This window comes from Ziziphus jujuba, chromosome 9 (genome assembly GCF_031755915.1).
Source record: "Ziziphus jujuba cultivar Dongzao chromosome 9, ASM3175591v1".
In the NCBI taxonomy this organism is placed as follows: domain Eukaryota; kingdom Viridiplantae; phylum Streptophyta; class Magnoliopsida; order Rosales; family Rhamnaceae; genus Ziziphus; species Ziziphus jujuba.
In genome coordinates, this window is record NC_083387.1 from 20,576,186 (window position 1) to 20,599,329 (window position 23,144).

General features: G+C 33.5%; 2 protein-coding genes across 7 annotated transcripts; both read left to right on the forward strand.

Annotated features, from left to right (window-relative positions):
- Window positions 1-2,762: 2,762 nt before the first annotated feature.
- LOC107427250 (protein ROOT HAIR SPECIFIC 17) lies at window positions 2,763-7,973 on the forward strand. Of its 4 annotated transcripts, none has more exons than XM_016037627.4 (11): window positions 2,763-3,236; window positions 3,351-3,413; window positions 3,521-3,611; window positions 3,950-4,026; window positions 5,031-5,119; window positions 5,230-5,413; window positions 5,598-5,779; window positions 6,107-6,209; window positions 6,302-6,633; window positions 7,004-7,502; window positions 7,602-7,973. In XM_016037627.4, exons 1-10 carry the CDS (start codon window positions 3,006-3,008, stop codon window positions 7,470-7,472), a joined length of 1,821 nt encoding a protein of 606 aa, XP_015893113.2. In that variant the 5' UTR covers window positions 2,763-3,005; the 3' UTR covers window positions 7,473-7,502; window positions 7,602-7,973. The 4 variants fall into 4 exon arrangements, with proteins under 4 accessions (XP_015893113.2, XP_015893114.2, XP_015893112.2 ...); XM_016037628.4 differs by having other exon boundaries at window positions 7,646-7,973; XM_016037626.4 differs by having other exon boundaries at window positions 2,764-3,236; window positions 7,605-7,973.
- A 1,793-nt stretch (window positions 7,974-9,766) lies between these two features.
- On the forward strand, window positions 9,767-20,747 carry LOC107427248 (protein HIGH CHLOROPHYLL FLUORESCENCE PHENOTYPE 244, chloroplastic). Of its 3 annotated transcripts, XR_007243210.2 has the most exons (9): window positions 9,767-10,099; window positions 10,289-10,524; window positions 11,147-11,245; window positions 11,641-11,835; window positions 12,269-12,361; window positions 12,481-12,576; window positions 19,195-19,335; window positions 19,542-19,823; window positions 20,267-20,416. XR_007243210.2 is itself a non-coding variant. In XM_016037622.4 (8 exons), exons 1-8 carry the CDS (start codon window positions 9,907-9,909, stop codon window positions 20,441-20,443), a joined length of 1,230 nt encoding a protein of 409 aa, XP_015893108.3. In that variant the 5' UTR covers window positions 9,771-9,906; the 3' UTR covers window positions 20,444-20,747. The 3 variants fall into 3 exon arrangements, 2 of the variants coding, with proteins under 2 accessions (XP_015893109.3, XP_015893108.3); XM_016037622.4 differs by lacking the exon at window positions 19,542-19,823 and having other exon boundaries at window positions 9,771-10,099; window positions 20,267-20,747; XM_016037623.4 differs by lacking the exons at window positions 11,641-11,835; window positions 19,542-19,823 and having other exon boundaries at window positions 9,770-10,099; window positions 20,267-20,747.
- The last annotated feature ends 2,397 nt before the right edge of the window (window positions 20,748-23,144 follow it).

A 23,144-nucleotide genomic window follows, 5' to 3' on the forward strand; every position in this document is an offset into this window, starting at 1 on the left:
AGGATGTGATCCATGTGGATATTTGATATTCAACGCAGGGAGAGAAGCGCCTCCATATTAACAAATTATTCTTTCATATTCTTCAAAGCTTTGGAGTGGTTTTCTCTTTTTTGCTTTTGAAAATTATTTTTAAAAAATCTCGGCCAGATTCTTTATATAAGAGAACAATTTTTCTGTTTATGATTTCTATATTTACATGGCCAAACAGGCTATAACAATGTTGCTAGTTGTATTAGACTTTCCCAAAGAGATACTAGTAAATAACTAAAAATAGTTTACCATTTTCTGTAAATTTTATTTTACTAGGGACTATTCATTAAAATAATGATAATAATAAAAAAAATTTATTAGGGAACTTTCAGCCGTTTCATATGAATCCTATCAATGATATTATTTTGAGTGGAAATTCATAAACCCAAAAATTTAAGAAGGCAAAAAGTCGTTTTAGGGAGGGTGGACCTGACCTTATAATTAAGGGAAATATTCTTTATAGTGCTTGCTAACCAAGAGATGTTATTTTTTATAATTTTTTTTATTATTTTTCTTAATTGTTAGCATGTCAATTTTCTCTAACACTATCAAAATTGCCATATTTCTTTAGGAATTTAAAATGAACAGAAAATTTCCCCATAAATTTTCATTCTTTCAATTTCAGTGATGTAGATTGATTAGTCTCTTACTTCCTTTTTGACATTTTACATATTTTATGATTCTCTGTTCAACTGCCCAATATTTTATCCAAATGTTAGGTGAAGAGAAAATTATATTAAATTATTATTATTATTATTTTCAGCTAAACCCCATCTGATCAGTCTATATCACCCTTCACCGGTTACGTAACTAAAATTCATTATTTGTATTTTACCCCAAAAAAAAAAAAAATGGTTTAGTTATCCGTATATCTTTGCTTAGTTTAGTTGGCACCGTTAGCTAAGTGGTTATCAGATATTTATATGATATATGTCTAATCCAATAATTAATTAAAGAAAAATAATAAAATAAATTGGAATTTTGACCTTCTTGCTGATCGTTGGATGAAGATCCAATGGTTCGGAATTTGGTCTTTTTTATATTTTCTTAACCGATGGAAGGGCAACAGAAACTTTTTAATTTACTAAAATACCCTTCATTTAGTGAGATAATCACGTTTGAAGACGCGGATCCATTTCCATTCTGTGGAAGCAAAACAAAAGCTCTGAATTTTTGAAAACGTCTAAAGACAATACGAGACAAAAACAGCACGCACTTAAATCACATCGTTGCTTCGGGAAAAAAAAAAAAAAAAATCACATCCTTGAGCGTTATTAACGAGAACAAAACGACAACGGATTATGGTTAATGGGTGGAAAACCCTTCACCACGCGCTGCTAATAGCGTGGAATTAAGGCTCGGTACAAAGGTTTTGTTTTTTTTGAAAATCGGTACAGAGGTTTATACAGTCCCTTTTTTTCTTGGCCAAAAAATAATAAAAGTAATGATAAAGCATCGGTTTTTATCCAAAATAGTCTCCATCGCTTTAGATGAAAGAAAAAAAAAAAATGTGATAGTTATGTAGGGTTGTGTCATATATAACAAAGTGTTTGACAATAATCTTTTAATAAATAATTTTGGTCCTTGAATGTATTTATACAACATTGCATAGTACATTGAGAAATTATAGATAATTAAGTTTGAGACTTGTACAACAACATGATATTTGTTAAATAGCTGGGTATATGGAGTTGGCCTCTTAATATATATACATATATATATATATATATATAGTTACTAACAGATATTTTTAAAGTATGTTGTCATTTTATTTTTAAATCATAAGTTGTTTTTCATTTTGTCCCCATATTATACATTTTCTGATAATTTAAAGGTTAATTTTAAATTTTTTGAAAAACTTAAAGATTACGGTTTTTATATCGTTTAATCTAATTAAGTATTTTTGAAAAATAAATTTGATGAAATTAATTGTGCATATCAATTTTATTATGTTTTTATTTTGTTCTTGTATGGCTAATTCGGCGAAATTCATATGAGAAAATTTGCATAGCTAGATCAAAATGGTACAAAACTAATAGTAGAGAAAACAATGTAAAAATTTTTTTAGTTTAGAGGCACAATGAAGAACATATCTTAGTTGGGGGACAAAACGATATTAACAAATATTTATATTACTTTTATATAATCATATCATATGCTAAGCAAAATTTCTAACTGGTTAGAATTTTTTTGGATTGCTAATAGTTATTGATACTAATTTTGCATATTAACCAATTTTGGTTTATTTTCAAGATTTTGAACTGAATTTAAATAATAAAAAAGTATAAGTTTGACATTCTAGAAAACAAATTAGTGAAATGTATCAATAAAATTATACATGTACATGATTAAGAAATATATAAAAATTTTCATAATCTTTGATTCATTACATTTTATAGTCTTTTATATAAAAAAATAGATTTTATTTGGTAACGTAGTTATTAATTTCTCTATTTTGTTTTTTTTTTAATAATACGAACAAACAAAGTATTAATTTTAGCTTTGAATTGACAACAATAAAGTGGTCATTACCAGTTGAGAAACAAAATCCAAATATGAAAAAAATGAAAAAAAAAATAAATTTGATTATTAGAGAAAATCTTATCCCTTTTTAACAGGAAACAAAACAAATCTCTTTGCAGTCTGCGTAAGCACACGCAAAAGAAACCCACCCCAATAAGATTATTACGCGCGCGCGATTGGTTCGAGGAACCAGTAGAGCTAGAGAGCTTACATATATATTTGGTTTATTATTATTATTATTACTTTAAATTTGTTTGAAAAATAAATAAAAAAATGGTGTCGTTGTTATAGCAAAGCGAGAGTGCGCGAGACCTCTTCTTCGTTGCCTTCGCCGTACTTAGTTTTTTCTTCAATTTCTCATTCGAAAAAATACTGAGTCTCTCACACTCACATTTTGCTTTGCCAAAACGTTTTCCGATTTCTCTCTCTCTCTCTGTCTATACATATATACGATGAAGAAGAAGAAGAGAGATAACAGCAACGTCATCGCCGGAATATTCCTCGGCGCAACTTTCATTCGCCGGCAACGGAGTTTCCATGGCCACATGTGGCCGTTGATATCGGCTTTCTTCGGTTTTCTTCTCCTCCTCCTCGTTTCCTTTTCTCTGCTTGTTCCTTCTCCGATACTCCATAGCCAGAATCATCACCTCTCGCTTCTTCGTCAGCCTCGCCACCACTCTTCAGTACGTACAAAGCTCTTCTCTCTCTTTTTGTTCTTCTCATTCGTTGTCTCTGTATCTGATTCTTAATTTCTTAATGTTTTGTTTCTTTTTTGTTTTTCTGTTATTCGAGTTCAGCATGACGAAGTTGCCGCGGAGCTCCGATCGAATTTGGATCCGGATACGGTGTTTCGTGTTCCGGTTTGAAAAATCTTCGTTGTTTTTCTATACGAGTTTTGGACCGTAGTTGTGATTTTTTCTGGTTTTTGATTTTTGAATGCTTTTTTTTTTTTTGGTTTTTTTTTAAGGCTGGTGGAGGGAGTTTTGGCCGTGATTTATGGAGAACGACGCAATCGGAATTGTACTGTGGTTGCAGTAATGCCAGCCGAAATTTCGCAAGTAAAGTGTATCGGATTCTTCATTCCATTTTTTGAAAATGAATGTTCAATAGCGTTTGATAATAATGGAAAAAATAATGGCCCAAAAAAAAAAAAAAAGGAAATTCCCATTTAAATTTTGAATATTGAAACTGCAAATTTTAGCTTCTTTTTTGTACGAATTTTGGTATTTGTTATTCGATTTTCAACTCGTAGTTTTGTTTTGTCCGTTTGTGTTGCACCAATATTCTGATTCCATTATAGCTGTCCTTACAATGTCTTGTTTGTTTTCTACGAGTTATAAATTATTGAATTTGGTTATTTGAATTTGATATGAGCTCGTTTGGGTATTTTTACCAGGTGCTAATGTGAAAACGCATCCCAATCGTTACCTTTTGATTGCTACTAGTGGTGGCCTAAATCAACAAAGAACAGGGGTAGGCTTCCTCCACCTGACCAACTTCGTTTCACTTTCTGTAATTGAATGCTTAAATTAGTTTGAACGCAATTATTGTTTATACTTTATGGTTTAATATGGGTGTTTGAGATATAAAATGTTATATATGAAATTTAAGTTTATATGCGAGGAAGATAAATTTAAGTTTATCCTTTCTGTTTTTTATTTCTTCTGAAAACAGATTGTGGCCTTGCAGCTAAACATTTTAGTTAGTTTTTGACTCATAATTATTATCAGTAATACAGAAAAAAAGTTGCAACCGTGAATCATCATTCTTATAGTTCTCTGATTTCAGTTCACTGATGTAACTCTGTGAAGAATGTTTTATGTAAGGAGGGGAAAAAAAAAAAAAAAAATTTAGTATGTATCTAATCACTTGTTTTTTTTGTGGTGTCATGTGAATTTTAACTACTCCTCTTCATGACATTCTGTCTGCATTTGTTAGATATATTCTGTTGCAGTGGTTAGAATATTTTTCTCTTTTATCCACAGTGAAAGTTTCTATTACAATCTTTAAATGATTTGGAGAAAATCCCTTCTTGATTTCACAACGGGGATTTGTTCTCAAAGGCTGATATTTATCTATTTTGGCGCTATATGGTTGACAAATAAGCGAAGTTCTTTCATGGTGTATTAACTTATGTGATGTGGTTTCTAATTAATGGATCTCAGCACAGCTCTGGTTTGCAATTGTAATATGTAATACGTTGCTGTCACTTGTTTCTTCATTAATTGCTGCTCGCACACACTTAAAATTTTACCAAAATTCCCCTCTACTGAAAAGGAAAAAAAAAAGAAGAAAAAGTTTTCTATAATATATGTGTCCATTCTCAGTTGTAATTCTAATTGAAATTAATACGTGGGAAAGAGTAATGTTTTGGCCTTGATGAACGATCACAAATAGTGGTTAACCTGTAACGCGAACATGATATGGTGTTATAAAGATTATGTTTCTGATGCTTCATGTACTTATTATCGTTGCAGATAACAGATGCTGTGGTTGCGGCTTATATTTTAAATGCTACTCTTGTTGTTCCCAAGTTGGACCAGAAATCTTTTTGGAAGGATACTAGGTCTGTTGTTGAATATCATGATTAACTTACAACTCGCTTGTCTGATTGCTAGATACAAGTAAATGTTGTGTATTTAAAATGTGATTTGGACTGTTTGGTTTTGGATACAGTAATTTTGCTGATATCTTTGATGTGGACCGTTTCATATCATTCCTCTCCAAAGATGTTGAAATCATTAAGCAGCTTCCGGACAAAGGAGGGAAACCTTTGACTCCACGTTCTATGCGTGTTCCAAGGAAGTGCACTCCAAAATGCTACCAGAATCGTGTTTTACCTGTTCTTATCAAAAAGCATGTAAGTGATCATTTCAACAAAAGTTGAGCATGGGCAGTGGTATTCACAAAAATAATAAAATCCTACTTCATTAACCTATGTTATGAAATATATATATATATATATATACACCAAGTTTCTTAAACTATATGTGAACTTAGATCATTCCAGCATTAAATTGAGGTTTTCCTTTCTTCCTGTTCAGGTGGTTCAGCTCTCTAAGTTTGATTACAGGCTTTCAAATAAGCTGGATAAAGATTTACAAAAGTTGAGATGTAGGGTTAACTATCATGCTTTGAAATTTACTGATTCCATTCTTGAAATGGGGAAAAAGTTAGTTGAAAGGATGAGGATGAGAAGCAAGCATTTCATTGCCCTCCATTTAAGGTAAAAAATGATTAATTTTTTATCGTTCTTGTAATAATTGTACATTTTTACACAAGATTTTTTTTTTTTTTGGTGACAACAGCATCATGTCAGTTACCTTTTCAAATAGTGCATTCTGTATTTCAGAAGTAACAGCTATATGATACGTGATGCGTAAAAAATGTGTCTCTGGTGATGCTTTAACTTTCTGAAAACATAGATTGCATAATTTAATGGCATTTAAGGGATTTATAAATTTATTGTTTTTCTTGCAATTTGTAGTTTTTGAAAATTTTCTGAGTGCGATGGCAAAAGTTTGTTGATACATATGGGTTTGTCCTATGATAGATTTGAACCTGATATGCTTGCATTCTCTGGATGTGATTATGGTGGTGGAGAAAAAGAAAGGCAAGAACTTGGCGCAATTCGGTCAAGATGGAAAAGTTTACATGTGAGGCTTCACTGGTATCTTATAAATTTTCATTCAACTATTATCATGTATTGCTTGCAGTATGATTGAGATCTCTGTTTTGGGGTATGCAGGCAAGTAACCCCGACAAAGTACGAAGAAATGGTAGATGCCCTCTCACTCCAGAGGAAGTTGGCCTTATGCTTAGAGCGTTGGGTTTTGGAAGTGATGTTCACTTGTATGTGGCATCAGGTGAAGTATACGGAGGTGAAGAGACATTGGCACCGCTCAAAGAGCTTTTCCCGAACTACCATTCTAAAGATACATTAGCAAGTAAAGAGGAGTTGGCACCATTCTCATCTTTCTCTTCTCGCATGGCTGCACTGGACTTTATTGTTTCCGATGAAAGTGATGTTTTTGTCACCAACAACAATGGCAATATGGCTAGAATGTTAGCTGGAAGAAGGTATCAATACTCTAGCAATAATTCTTTTCTAGTTCATATTTAGCTGAACAGTATGGGAAAAAAATAAAAATTAAATAGTAAAGCAGTATAGTCAGTCTGAATCAAGTACTGCAAGTCTTCTTGTAATGGGGGCAATGTTGGGTTTTAGCAAAATGTAGGTAGTAGAAATTGGTGAGCCTCCACCATTTATTTTACATTACTTTATTTTTGAAAGGACATCTGAAATCTGAATGTTCTACTAAGGGTCAGTGTTAGTTGTATGTGGTAGCTTGGAAAATATTTCCTACTCTTGCTATTTCAATATGATATTAGTATGTAACTCTTATATGAAAACTGACTATTTGTAAATATGACAACTAACATTTTGCAGGAGATACTTTGGGCACAAACCAACAATCCGTCCAAATGCTAAAAAGCTATACAAATTGTTCATGAATAGAAATAACATGACATGGGAAGAATTTGCTTCGAGGATTCGTACTAATCAGATTGGATTCATGGGAGCTCCAAATGAGGTCAAGCCAGGAAGGGGTGAGTTTCATGAAAATCCATCATCCTGCATATGTGAACTATCAGCTGCAAAGGCTAAGGAAATTGCAAATCCTGAAAACCAGAATCATGACAGCCATAAGATAGACAAAGACGACATCACAGATAAAGATACCAGTGATTCAACAGATGGACATATATCTGATGACGAGCAAGATTGGTCTGAGATGGATTACATGGACAATGCAAGTAGGCTTCAAGGGAAAGGACAACCTAATGCAACAGATTCAGATTCTGGTTTCGTACTTAAATCTGAACTATCGGAGTTGGACGAGTTCTTTTCAGACTGAATAAGGGAATCATTTTTTACCTATTGACAAGTAATATGCTCTCTCTAACCAGATTCTTTGGGTCTAATTATAACTCCATATGCCAGCTCGCTTCTAATTAAGAATCTTGCATTCCTTTTGCTGAACTAGCAGTGACACTGATGAAAGCACTTTCACTTTGTATATATATAAAGACATTGGGCGTCGAGCAGTGAAATTTTACTAGACACCTGCATACGTCAAAATGGGAGCTCACACAGATCAGATATTGAAGATTATTGTACAGTATAAAACTCAGCCTTTTGGTGAGGATAAAAAAAATTTCTCTTTTATTATTATTATTTTTTTTTAGTTTTACTTGTCGATTCATGATTCTTGCCGTAAGGCAGGAATGTTTTTATACAACAGGGTAAATGGGAAAGAGGGTTGGAATTGTTTGGAATTTTAGAACTAGAACCTTTTATATTCGTCTTTGTTGTCCTTTATATATATATATATATATATATTGTTTTTGTCTCTCAATTTTTTTTTGCCTCCTTGGAGCTGGAATTTGAAGAATTGAACAGAATGATTAAATAGATTTTTATTTTTTTATTGCTTCATTGATTAAATCGAATTTTATATATATTTTTCTTTTGTTTTTTGATGGAAGATCATAGGTGTTACGAGGATAAGTTTGACATGCAAAAGGATATGGATTAGGTTGAAATATTTTCATCAAATTGTACTATTTTAAATATAAAGTTAATTTTGTTTTAGTATTTTACAAAATAAATGTTTGAATTTAATACGATCTAAATTAAGTTTTCAATTTACAATTTATTTTACATTAATTTAATTCAATTGATTTCCAAATTTAAGTAACAAAATGTTCAAAAATTGACTAGTTTGTTGATAAAATTGTACTATTTTAAATCTAGCATCAATTGAATCTTAGTGTATGTAATGTTCTAGTGTGTACATTGAATTTTCAATTTAAAATGTCCCACCTTAAGATTTTAAATTATAATTTATTTTATATTAGTGCAATCATCAAATTAGATTTCAAATTGAATAAAAAAAATTTAAAAATTTAAAAATAATTAGTTTAGTTAATTCTTATATTTTAAACTTTCTATTAACTAATTTGAAAATAAACTAATATAAAATAAATTAAAAATTCCATATATAACATTCTAAATTTTAGATTATATCGTGCAATTTATCAAAATACAAAATACTTATATATTAGTCACTCATGAACCAACTTAACGATAAAATCCATTATTTTCTCTTTAAATAATTTCAAATTTGGAATATCATATCTTTAATATAAAAGAAAAGAAGACAAAAAAAATAATAATAATTTATAAATGGAAAATGCTAAGATTTTTCATGCTACCAACATAAGGATGTCAATTTGCCCCGTCCATCCCCGAAACTGCGGTGCACCACCCCTAACGGGGTGGTTTTTCTCCGAAAATTCGGGAATGCGGGGCAGGCTCGGGGCAAATACCTAAAAACCGAGTCGGGGACGGGCCGGGAACGGGAAATAATAATTCCGCCCCGATCCCGCCCCGATATATATATATATATATATATATATATATATATATTTATTATTTTTTTTATAAAATTTTATTTATGTAAAATCATTTTCTTCTTTTTTATTTTTATTTTTCTAAATATGTATTTTATTATAATTGTAAATTTGTTTCTTGATGTATTTTATTATATTTTTATTGCATTGTAGTCATTTTCTTTATATTTTAATCATAAAATAATTTTTTTATATACATTTTTTTAAAAAAATATCAATTAAAAAACAAAATGGAAAAAACCGTCCTGCCTCGTCCCTGCCCCGTAAAATCCCCGATCCCACCCCGCACCTAAAAAAAAGAGAAAAATCATGAAAATGGGATGTAAAATTCCCCACAGAGATGGGGACGGGATTTTAAAAACCGACCCCGTCCCACCCCGTTGACATCCCTACACCAGCAAGTGGTAACTGCTGTTACGTCATGATTATAAAAAACAAAAAAAATATTTTTATATTTTTTTAACAATTTATTTAAATAAATTATAATCTATTTAAAATTTTTTTTATAATTTAAATTTATATTTTTATAAATATAAATAAAAATACTTAACTATTAAAATTAATTTTTTATATTATTAAAAAAATAAAATTATTACGTACCTATTCTGTAATTTTAAAATCTAAAAGAATAAGTTGTGAAAAAATGGGTAAAAAATTAAAGTTATTTTCGCGGGTCCAAACACAAATCGAGTATATATGCAATTATCGATCAGAACGAAGAAGAGAATGAAACGAAAGCATGATGACACGTGGCATAAATGGTAATCCACTTTTGAGAACGACGTGGCAAGATTGAGGTCCATTGTTCATCTTCATCCTCTTTCTCTTTCTGTCAGACACGGAGAGAAAGAGAGAGAAACAAAAAAGCTGCTTCAAATGGCCATGGCGTGGAGGCTTCCTACACAGTTCGCCATACCCGGAAAACTGTACTATAACCATAACCATCTTCACCCCAAAACATCCACTTCCCATGTAGCCTTTTCATGGCAGCGTACTTTGGCACCCAACTCTCCCCTCTCTACACTTTCCTCTCCTCCTCCTTCTCCTTGCTCTTTAATCTCAGTCTCCGGTTAGTCATTTTCACTGCTTTTACCCTCCATTTTTTTTTTTTTAAATTCCAACTGTTTTCGGTAAAATTGATGTTCTGGGTTCAATGGGTATGATTCAACTAGCGTTTTTTAATTGTTTGGGGACATGGGTTTTATATACTAATTTTGTTCATTGTTTTTTCTTTTTTTCTTTTTTTTGTTTTTGGCAGAGAGGTCTTGTGAGAGATCTTCAATAACATGTACAGCACAGGCTGGTGGGGCCGTGAATCTTGCTCCGGGAACACCAGTTAGGCCGACCAGTATACTTGTGGTTGGAGCTACAGGAACTCTTGGGAGGCAGATTGTGAGGAGGGCATTAGACGAAGGCTACGATGTGAGATGCCTCGTTAGGCCTAGACCAGCTCCTGCTGATTTCCTCCGGGATTGGGGTGCCATTGTGGTTAATGTGGGTTCCAAATCTCTTTTCTTTTATTTATTTCTTATGTTTTTGTTGATATTGATGCTAATTTACAGTTCTAATTCTAATATAGTTGTTTATTCTTGGTAGTTGGTATAGTGTCAAATAATTCAGGTTTTGAAGTAAATTATAATATGGGGTATGATAAATTTTGTCGTTCTTAATTAGTGTATGCTCGTCTAATAACTTGTTATCTGAGATTATTATAGCTCGCTTCATAATATTTGTGTTTTTTGTTTTTCTTTCTAGTATAAGGGATCAAGCATACACGAAAGTTAAATGTATATTATGATTAGTCATTTGTAATGACAAAAGAATAAACTTTAGTTAAAATGAGTCGAATTTCATAAATAGTTTGAAATGACTATGAATAATTCTTTTACCCTCTAAGCTTAATTAGCACTAAGCTATTAAAGGACTGATTATGTTATTTGATCCAATGTTTGTATTTATTTATTTATTTTTTTCCGAAAGATTATTTGTTCCAAAATTTGCATACTTATTAAGTTTGTAAGTTGGTTGCAGCGTCTGGATTACTGGTAAACAGAATTGTGTTACTGTTTTTGGCTTGCTTGAATTTAATTAATGAATTTAATGTATTTTGGAGCAGGCAGATCTTAGCAAACCAGAGACCATACCTGCAACATTAGTTGGCATTCACACAGTTATTGATTGTGCCACAGGGCGTCCAGAGGAGCCTATAAAAACGGTAGGATTTATTGATGATATGATTTTGATATTTGTTTATGGAAAGATTTTGATTGGCCTAGAAATCTCCAAAGCATAAATGAACTGTGTACTGGATCTTTTGGTAGCTAATAGCCAGTTTAAAGTGAGTTATGAGAGGATTTTTTGGTAGCTAATAGCCAGTTTAAAGTGAGATATGAGGTGTTGTTTGTCAAACATTTACATATATATGTGCATAAATATAAGATAGTAATCCAAAATGAAAGAGAAATAGTATGTGCTGTTTACTTTCTTAGCTCTAAAGAACTTAAAACGAGTAATAAAAACCAAAAAGTTTGTATATGAATGTCATAGAATGTGCAAATAGTGTTTTATTGTAGATTCCCATCCTTAATCTGATCTGTTATTTCTGTTTAGGTAGATTGGGAAGGAAAAGTAGCTCTCATACAATGTGCGAAAGCAATGGGAATCCAGAAATATGTTTTCTTTTCCATACACAATTGTGATAAACATCCTGAAGTTCCACTGATGGAGATAAAGTATTGCACTGAAAAGTTTCTCCAGGACTCAGGCCTAACTCATATCACAATAAGGTTATGTGGTTTTATGCAAGTGAGTTGCTCAAACTGAAAGCACCAACTCCATTTTTATGATCTTGTGATGAGAATAATTTATTTTCAGTTTGCCTATCAAGCTTGATGTTTCAGATTAGACTATTTACCTTCCCAGTCCACTCCATATGGAGGGGGAAGAACTATAGAATTGGAAATAAGTTCACTACTAAAGGACATATATTGAGAAAGAAGACGACTTCTCGAAAAAGGAAGAAAAGTACTCCAACAGAGGCCTAATATGTATATGTGTGTAAATTTTGTTTCTATGCTCTAAAATGTACATTTAGTCGGGTTCTCATTTCATGATCAAATTGGTGCTGGCAACATTTAAATTGCATGTATCTATGCTTATTCACAGTTTGTCATGCTTGCCTATGGATATCTCTTTTGATATTAGCAATAAGAGCAAATGCTTCTTATCAATTTTTCAGGGACTTATTGGGCAGTATGCAGTACCTATACTAGAAGAAAAATCAGTTTGGGGAACAGATGCTCCCACTCGAATTGCTTATATGGACACCCAGGTAGCTTAGGCATAAATTGCTTCATCAATTCCATTTGTAAACATCAACATGTATAATTTTTATGATATATAAGTATTTGTTCATTTTTATGAATGTAACATTTTTTCATTTTATAACAGGATATAGCTCGGCTGACATTTATAGCTTTACGTAATGAGAAGATTAATGGGAAGCTTCTCACATTTGCTGGTCCGCGTGCCTGGACGACCCAAGAGGTGATTAAACATTTAGCCTCTCCTCACCGACTTTTTTTGTACTATGCAGTTTTATATAGAAGCTACCTTTTTTTTTGTCAAAGCCTTGAAGTTTCATAATTTATTAGATTTTTGCAATCTGCATAAGTGTTCAGTTCATAGAGCATGCATATGATGAGCTATACAGCAAAGTTGACTAGTGCCACCTAACACAAAAACTTGCAAGATATTTGTTCAAAACTTGTGATGCGTATAATGTTGCTTGATAATCTGTAAATGAGCAAATTCTTACATTTAATTGCCACTTTTAGTATTTTTGCTGACCGTCCATTCTTATGTTTGATTGTTGCTACAAGATTTATAGATTTTAAATTGGACATTTCTTGGAATCAAAAATAAACTTTTTAGTAATTTATTCTCTTCCACAGTAACTTTGTTAGGGAGAGAGTGATTGGTGTCATAGACTTGTGATTTGTGTTACAAACATGCATAATCATATTGATGTAGGACAGATAGGGAAAGAAAAAAAAACAGAAAAATAGATAGGGTTCTAGTATCACACTAGATTGATTTTAGGAATCACTCCCAAAACCCTAGGCATCACACCTAAGTTTGTTTTTGATACCAAACTGATGTAGGACAGATAGGGAAAGAAAAAAAAACAGAAAAATAGATAGGGTTCTAGTATCACACTAGATTGATTTTAGGAATCACTCCCAAAACCCTAGGCATCACACCTAAGTTTGTTTTGCATCACACAAAACCAGAGAAAATAATCTCATAAAATTCTTGTAATAATAATTCACTGCTCCCAGAATTACAAAGAATCCTATTTATATTAAAATCATCTAATAATATTAGGAAACTAAAATAATAGGAAACCTAGTTAAATAAGGAAACTAATAACATTAAGAAACTGAAAACAATAGGAAACCTAATTAAATAATAAAATGCTCTAATTAAAAATAGGAAACTAAATTAATCTACTAAAATCCTTGAAGATCCCAAATAAGCCCATCCTGTCCTAGATCATGCCAAATTAATGTTTGGGCCTTAGAATCTGTTTTTCCTCTTCTCTGATAAGTTTTCAGAGGTTGTTTCCATCTTGCATCAATTCCCCTTGGCTTAGAAAAATTCGACCCCGGCGAGTTGATGGCATGAAATTGATCATAGAGGTCTTGATTGAGTTTCTGAAATTCTTGGTCAGTGATCCATGTGCAATCTGAAAGTGGTCGGTCCTTCCACTTGATAAGATACCGTTGATATCCTCCACCTCTAGTTGATACTATTTGATGATCAACAACATCTTCAATTTCCTCTTTTAATCGAAACGTAGATGGTAGACTTGCTGCCTTGCTACCTCTTGCTGTATCATTTTCATGTCCCTCATAAGAACTTAGATCCTCAATATTGAAGACATTACTTATACCCATATCCTTTGGTAGATCAAGGACATAGGCATTTGAGCTGATTTTCTTTAAAATCTTATATGGACCAACATTCCTTGAATGTAGCTTCTTATAAGTGCCCCTAGGAAAACGCTCAGGTCTTATCCGAACCATTACCATATCCCCTTCATTAAATTCAGCAAATTTTCTCTTCAAATCAGCATGTGCCTTGTAGCTTTCATTACTTAGAGCAATTTTTCTGCGAATATCATCATGAATTTCTTGAATGTGTCTTCCAAAAGTTTCAGCTTCAGCACTTGGTCTTGCTGCCAAAGGTAAAGGAACCAAGTCAATAGGCTTCCTAGGGAGCATCCCAGTTACAATTTCAAATGGGCTGCGACCTGTGCTCCTATTTATGGAACTATTATATGCAAATTCTGCCATAGGAAGTATCTGATCCCAACTAGATGTGTGATCTCCAACTAAACAGCGAAGTAAATCTCCCAAGCTTCGATTTACAACTTCTGTTTGACCATCTGATTGTGGATGAAAAGCAGAAGAGAACTTCAATTTAGTATTCATTGTCTTCCATAAGGTTCTCCAAAAATAACTCATGAACTTTACATCCCGATCTGAAACTGTTGTCATAGGTAGTCCATGAAGACGAACTATTTCTTTGAAAAATAGTTTAGCTACATGAACAGCATCCATGGTTTTTGAACAGGCAATAAAGTGTGCCATTTTTGAAAATCTATCAACCACAACCATTATGCAATCATGCCCCCTTATTGTTTTAGGTAATCCTAAAACAAAATCCATGCTTAACTCTTTCCATGGCTCATGAGGTATGGGAAGAGGCATATACAAACCTGTATTCTTCTTTCTTCCTTTTGATAATTGACATATCCGACATCGAGAAATTGTTTTGATAACATCCCTCTTCAAAGTTGGCCAATAGAATCGATCTTCAACCATGGCTATGGTTTTATCTCTTCCAAAATGACCAGCTGCCCCTCCACCATGTAATTCCCAAATCATTTGCTCACGTAATGATGTATTAGGCAAACAAAGTTTGGTTTCTTTAAAAAGATAACCATCATGTAGTGAAAAATTAGGGTATTCACCTAGCTGTCCTCTTGTTAAAGCTGCATGTATAAGGCTGAAATCCTTACAAGAAGGATAATCCCTTTTAAGAGATTCAAACCCCACAACTTGAATTGCCATAGAAGCTAAGATATACACAACTCTACTCAATGCATCAGCAACCTTGTTTTCTGCACCAGATTTGTGTTTGATAAGGAATGAGTATTCTTGCAAGAAAGAAATCCATTTCCCATGCTGATAATTCATCTTCTTTTGTGAGTTGATGTACTTGAGGGCTTCATGATCTGAAAATAGAATAAACTCCTTTGATATGAGATAATGACGCCAATATCGCAAAGCTTGAACCACCGCATAAAATTCTTTGTCATAAGTAGAATACTTTTGCTTAGCTTCATTGAATTTCTCACTGAAAAATGCAATTGGATGCCCTTCTTGACTAAGTATGCCACCAATTGCCACATTAGATGCATCACATGCTACCTCAAAAACCTTTGAAAAATCTGGGAGTCGAAGAATTGGTGCTTCAGTCAATCTTTTCTTAACCTCTTCCAAAGCTTTTGTTGCTGTCTTGGTCCAAAGAAATTGATTTTTCTTCATACAATCAGTTATTGGAGCCATAATTGAGCTGAAATTCCGAATAAATCTTCGATAAAATGTAGCTAATCCATGAAAGCTTCGTACCTCTTGCAATGAGCTAGGAATTGGCCACTCTAGGATAGCTTTAATCTTCAAAGGATCCATTTCCAGCCCTCTTGATGAAACAACATAACCTAAGAATACCACTGATGATGTCATAAAACAACATTTCTTCAAATTTATGTAGAGCTTCTCTTGTCGAAGAACTCTCATAACTTGCTGCAAATGTGAAAGATGGTCTTCCCTGCTCTTGCTATATATCAATATATCATCAAAATATACCACCAAAAATTTACCAAAAAATGGCTGTAGAATTTGATTCATAAACCTCATAAATGTACTTGGAGCATTTGAAAGACCAAATGGCATTACCAGCCATTCATAAAGACCATCCTTTGTTTTGAAAGCTGTTTTCCACTCATCTCCGGGCCTTAGACGAATTTGGTGATATCCACTTTTTAGATCCAATTTTGAAAATATACACGAACCAGCCATCATGTCCAACATGTCATCAAATCGAGGGATAGGGAAGCGATATTGGATTGTAATCTTGTTAATCGCACGACTATCAACACACATTCGCCAACTCCCATCTTTCTTAGGTGTAAGCAAAGCAGGAACAGCACAAGGACTTAAACTCTCACGGATGAATCCCTTGGACAGCAACTCCTCCACTTGCCTCTTAAGCTCCGCATGCTCGCTAGGATTCATACGATATGCTGGAAGATTAGGTAATTGAGCTCCTGGTACAAAGTCTATGGCATGCTGAATGTTACGTAAAGGAGGTAATTCACTTGGAATTTCTTCCGGAACCAAATCTGAAAAATCAGACAACAACTTCTGAATCTCTACTGGAAACGCTTGCTTGCTGGTTACTGTTTCCTTCTTTATTTCCTTTGCTAGAACAGCATATATAACTCCATTTTTTTTACTTTCTCGCTCAAAATTCTTCTTAGTGAGAATATGTAGAGACTTTTGTGGATTGTTAGAAACCTTACTTGGTTTTTCCACCTTATATTTATCCATCTCAGCTACCGTCATAGGCTTCAACACAACCTTCCTACCTTTGAACATGAAAGAGTAGGTATTTTCTCTCCCACAGTGAAACACATCTCTATCATACAGCCAAGGACGACCCAGAAGAAGATGTGTTACTTTCATCGGAATCACATCACACCAAATTGAGTCATTGTAAACCCCACATGAAAAAGAAACTAGACAGCGTTGGGTTACCGGAATTGAAGTACTGTCAATCCATGCTACTTTATATGGATGTGGATGCGGTTCAATAGGAAGTTTTAATCGTCCTACCATAGATGCCGACACAACATTCATACTACTCCCACCATCAATGATAAGTTTTTGTGCTTGATTTTCACAACGAACCAACATTTGAAAAATAGAGGTGCGTTTCCAATCTTCCTTCTCATCTTTCGGAATTGAAAGGATACGTCTAACAACAGCACTTAATGAAGTATCTACTTCATCTTCTTCCAAGTCATCAGGATTATAAACTCCATAGTTGAAATTGTCTTCATCTTCCTCTCTTTGTTGATCAGGTTCTTCATGATGTTCTACATCAAGATGTAGGTTTCTTTTAGGACAATTATATGCCATATGACCAGGCTGTCCACATTTGAAACATTGGTTGCCTTTTCCTCTAAGTTCAGAAGCATTAGGAACAGGTACCTTGGCCTTCATAGGTTGTTTTGAAGGCTGATTTGTTACAACTCTGATGCTGCGATTTATATCCAGTCTTTTGAAACTTCCAAGATACTCCTCCAAATCCAAAGAAACTTGAAAAGCTTGCTCTAAGCCGTAGATAGGTTGTCTTAGTAGCTCCCTCCTAATGTCGGACCTCAAACCAGATTTAAATCTTGCTAATGTTTGCCTTGGATCTTCAAGTAGTTGGCTTCGAGTCTTCAACTCATCAAACTTCTGCATATACTCAGCAACTGATAAATTACCTTGCTTCAAGTTGATTGCTTGCTCACATAATTTATCATAGTAATTGGTAGGCATGTATTTTTCCCTAAGCTTGGCTTTCATCTCTTGCCAAGTACCAATGGGTGGTGATCCCATTCTCCTTAAATCTCCTTCAACACCCATCCACCAAATTTTGGCAAGACCTACTAGCTTCATCTTAGCGAACCTTACTCTCCGATCATCATCCATATCATACCAATCAAAATATTCTTCAATGGAAGAAAGCCAATTAGCAAACTCAGTTGGATTTACTTTACCTTCAAAATCTGGTACTTCAATCTTTACCCTCTTTGTGATGTCATCAAAAGTATTGTGACGTCCTTGTGTTGATTGCAATATATCTCTCACCCAATTAGGTGTCTGTTGGGCTGTAGGGAAAGGCACTGGAGCAATTGTCTTTGCTGGCAGCTTCTCTTGACTTTTATCCTCATTGGCTTCAGGATTCTCATCTTGTTCATTGTTAGTTGAAGAACTGCTAGGTTGAGATATTTGGGCTTCAATATTACTAACCCGAACATTAAGAGACTCCACTTGTTCAACCATACGAATAAATAATTCTTCAAATTGATTGTCAGTTATTCTACCTCTAAAACTCTTTCCAGATCTTGTAGTCATGATTCCTTAATCCAAAGAAACAATCTGATCACCGACACTGTTCACGTCGGATTACTGTTCACGCTATGGGTTACTGTTCACGCCGAAGAGTTACTGTTGACGGAACTGTTTACGCGGATAGGGTTGGAATCTGGCTCTGATACCAAACTGATGTAGGACAGATAGGGAAAGAAAAAAAAACAGAAAAATAGATAGGGTTCTAGTATCACACTAGATTGATTTTAGGAATCACTCCCAAAACCCTAGGCATCACACCTAAGTTTGTTTTTGATACCAAACTGATGTAGGACAGATAGGGAAAGAAAAAAAAACAGAAAAATAGATAGGGTTCTAGTATCACACTAGATTGATTTTAGGAATCACTCCCAAAACCCTAGGCATCACACCTAAGTTTGTTTTGCATCACACAAAACCAGAGAAAATAATCTCATAAAATTCTTGTAATAATAATTCACTGCTCCCAGAATTACAAAGAATCCTATTTATATTAAAATCATCTAATAATATTAGGAAACTAAAATAATAGGAAACCTAGTTAAATAAGGAAACTAATAACATTAAGAAACTGAAAACAATAGGAAACCTAATTAAATAATAAAATGCTCTAATTAAAAATAGGAAACTAAATTAATCTACTAAAATCCTTGAAGATCCCAAATAAGCCCATCCTGTCCTAGATCATGCCAAATTAATGTTTGGGCCTTAGAATCTGTTTTTCCTCTTCTCTGATAAGTTTTCAGAGGTTGTTTCCATCTTGCATCACATATTTATTCTTTTTGATTTCTATTGTTTTAATTCTTTAAATTGAAGTTAAGATTGAAACCTGGATTTAGTGTAATACGACCCTTTATTATCCTTGGAACCAAGCACCAGGTTCTACCACGCTAACAGTGCTCCCTTTTGTTTCTAGGTGATAACATTGTGTGAGAGGCTTGCTGGGCAGGATGCAAATGTTACTACTGTTCCAGTCTCCATTTTAAGATTTACTAGACAACTAACACGCTTATTTGAGTGGACAAATGATGTTGCTGATAGATTGGCATTTTCAGAGGTAAATTCTTATTTCCCTTTTGATTGTTAGTTTACATGGACCAAACTGTTTTTATTTGTCATTTTCTCTACATATGAGTTGGTCGGGAGATGAAAAGACTCACATTGGTCCGTGCAATTTCATTTTGGCACATTTGACTGTTTAAGCAATTTGATTTACTTTTGGAAGGTGATCCCTTTACTAATATGTTGAACCTTAATGATTAGTTTCTCCTTGTTGGATTGTGCATTCACTGCTCATCCCCAGTTATTGCTCACATGCAAGAACAAAAGAATTGTACAAGGGAATACAAGTAATAGTCAACTGCCAGTTGATGTAGGACAGCAGGGAAGAGAAGAGAAAGAGGGAAGAATTAGAGAGTCTGATGGAAGGGAAGAGAGAATTTGATGAAAGGGAAGAAAATAGAAGAAGGGCATAGAATTAGATGGATAGGGAGAGAGTTACATGGATAATTTGAGAGAAAAGTATAAGGAAACCCAAGAGTGAAGGTAACTTTATCCATTGATTTATAATCTCGATAATCTGTCTAATATGGTTCTAGTGAAACCTATTTATGATGAAAACAACCTACTTCTAATATTAGAAAAATAAATATATTAGTTGCAAAGCCACTACAAAAGGAAGGTCCAAAATTTGAATCCCCCAACCAACTTCAATATCATAAAAAGAATGAAACCTAATTTACTAGGAAACTAAGTTCAGAATACCTAATAAAACATCATCACATTATAATCATAAAATTCTAATAAATTGTAATTATTCTATTCTTATTCTCCATCAAAAGTAGGTCTAATACGTGTAGCTACTGCAGTACACTAATTTACGTTACATTTTGGTTGCTGAAACTTCAACAGCTAATTATAAATAGAATGTTTATTACTACATATTACATTAATTGAGTGGGCTAATGCCCTGAACTTGGGTGGTGTAGGTCCTTACAAGTGACGCAGTTTTCTCTGTTCCGATGAATGAGACATATACGCAGCTCGGCGTGGATTCAAAAGATATAATTACCCTCGAGAAATATTTACAGGATTACTTCACAAACATTTTGAAGAAACTGAAAGATCTCAAAGCACAATCGAAACAGACCGACATTTTCTTGTGATAGAAGACTATTCCTTAATTTTGTAAATGAAGCCATGTATCTGTCGATGAGTCCAATACCAGATAACTCTCAGACATAGGTATTTGACTTGCATACCTATTTTTGTTCCTTCTCTTTTGCATTTTCGTTGTAAGCATCTCAATGTTATAGAGCCGCTGAGTCAGAGACAGGATTGTTCATTGTTCCATTCCAGCCATACTGTAAGAAACATGCATGTTCATCCATATATTGCAGATAATACATATTCACTGTGTATCTTATTTCCAGCATCCATATATTGCAGATAATACATATTCACTGTGTATCTTATTTCCAGCTAATACTATTGCTACTACTGCTAGTGGAAACTGTGACACTAACTTGTATACTTGGACCTGATAATGCAGCAATATCAACATTGCCATGGTTGGGACCTCTACAAATATATATATATATATATACACAAATATAATTAGGTTCACGTAACATCAGATAGATCAACCTGAGAATTTAATAATAAGACTTGTACTACAGTTTTTGGAATTGCTATATAATTTCCAACTCAATTGAGCAAATCTACAGGTTGTGATATAAGCTGCTGCAGTTGTTGTTGTTGTTGTTGGGTTTCTTTTTTTTTTTTTTTTTTTTTTTTTTTTTTTTTTTTTGTAAAATAAATTATGAGGTGGACCTAATGCAAGTGGAAATCAATTTACTTAAATATGATATATGGGTAAAGGATGGAATCATTAACAAGTTTGACATCGCTTATTTTCATCAGTGAATTAGTAGTTGATTTAAGTGTTAATTCTATTCGAATGGATGCCCTTCAGACGTAAAAAAAAAATAAAAAAAAGTAAAAATCCTGAGTATTGTGTGTGTGTGTGTGTATTTTGTTTTTCCCTATCTGTGTAGCCTGTGTAAGTGGATACACTCAAATAGATCCAAAAAACAAAAACAAAAAAAACAACCAAAAAATAAAAATAAAAAATCAAACTTTTTGTTTTTTGGTAAAGATATAATTATTATATTCTAGCATTTTAGCTTCCTTCTTTTTTTTTTTTTTTGGGGTATAATTCTAGCATTTTAGGCTTCGCATAGGCAGGAAGAGGATAAAGATTAGAAAACTCAGGAGGTCCTATTTTTGAAGCCTTTGAACAAAGATGAGATCCAAGGCTTTAATATAAGGGTTTTTCCCATAAATAACCACCTTACAACTCCATTTTAGAAAAATAGCAAAATTTTTTTTTTTTTTAAAAACTAGCCATCTTGGGACAAAAATACCCTTGATAAAATTGAAAATTACACAAAAGCTTTCCTTTCTTCTACACAGCCGTTCGTTCGTGGGGGTAGGGTTTATACAAAACTGTTCGTGGGGTTTCTCTAAACTCTTTGCATCTCATCGCCTCTCACTCTCAATTTTTTGTATTTTCTCAGATCTCAAACTAAAATCAGGTAAAAATTTTATCTTTTTTCTTATTAGATGAAAGTAAGGAAATATGTATTTTTTTTGTTTTTTCTCTTTCTATTTTTTCTTGTAAGTTTTATTAGTTTAGGGTTTTTTAAGCTTTTTATTTGATATGGGTATGCAAGAAATTGATTTATGAGATGTTCTATGTGATTTTAAAGATACTTTAGGTGGCATATGGTTTGAAAATGGGAGAAATTTTGTGTAAAACTGAAAAATCGCGAAAAACAGTAAAAACGGAGGAAATTTGGCGAAAAAGATGAATTTCCGCCAATTTCCTCCAGTTTGTCAGTTTTCGCAAATTTCCGCCAATTTTCCGCCAGTTTTCCGCCAGTTTTCCGCCATTTTTCCGCCAGTTTTCCGTCAGTTTTCCGCCAGTTTTCCGCCAATTTTCCGCCAATTTTCCCCCAGTTTTCCGCCAGTAGGAAAAAGCTATATTTGGCCCGAAAAAAAAAAACAGAATCAACTTTTTTAATACAGTTAATATGTTTGTTTAATATTATTCAAATTTTATATATTTATTGATTTAGTTTAACGTTATTCATTTAATTTTGTAGTCAAATGGAAGATGATGACATTGTAATTGCGGTTATATACAATGGAACATTGGTACAAAATGATAGTGGTGATTGGGAATATCGAAATGGTAAAAATGTAATGGTTTCCGTTGGCAAGAGATGTACAAAATCAGAGTTAGAGGATGAGATTTTCAATTCTATTGAGATAGATCGAAATGAATATTTGCTAAAGCTAAAATGGATATATGGACGATGTGCAAAAAAGTTGGATCCTACAGAAATACGATGTGATAGGGATGTGAAATGCTTTCTTCAAGAAGTGAGGAATGGAGGGATGACAATGATGCGGCCTCCATTGTATGTTGAGGTGATTTCAAAAGTTGAACATGTATGTAGAAATGTTCATCAAACAGCATTTGCTTCGGATAGTGGGAGTAATCTTCATTCTTTTTCTTGTCCTCCAATTGGCGGTCGTCTACCACAAGCTTCCGGTACTGAACCAATTCAGGCTACATCTCAGGAAATTATGGTTCAAGAAACTCAGTTTAGAGATCAAGTTGATGTTCGTGGGGGGGCCTGGACATCATTTAACATTCACGAAGGAGTTGATGTTGGAGGTGACTATGCTGAACGGTTTCCTAACGACGAGGAGTATGAGCAGTTGCATCATATTGATCATGATGAGAATTACAATGCAGCAGGGGATGATGTTGTTCATAATGATGTAGATTTTGATCAT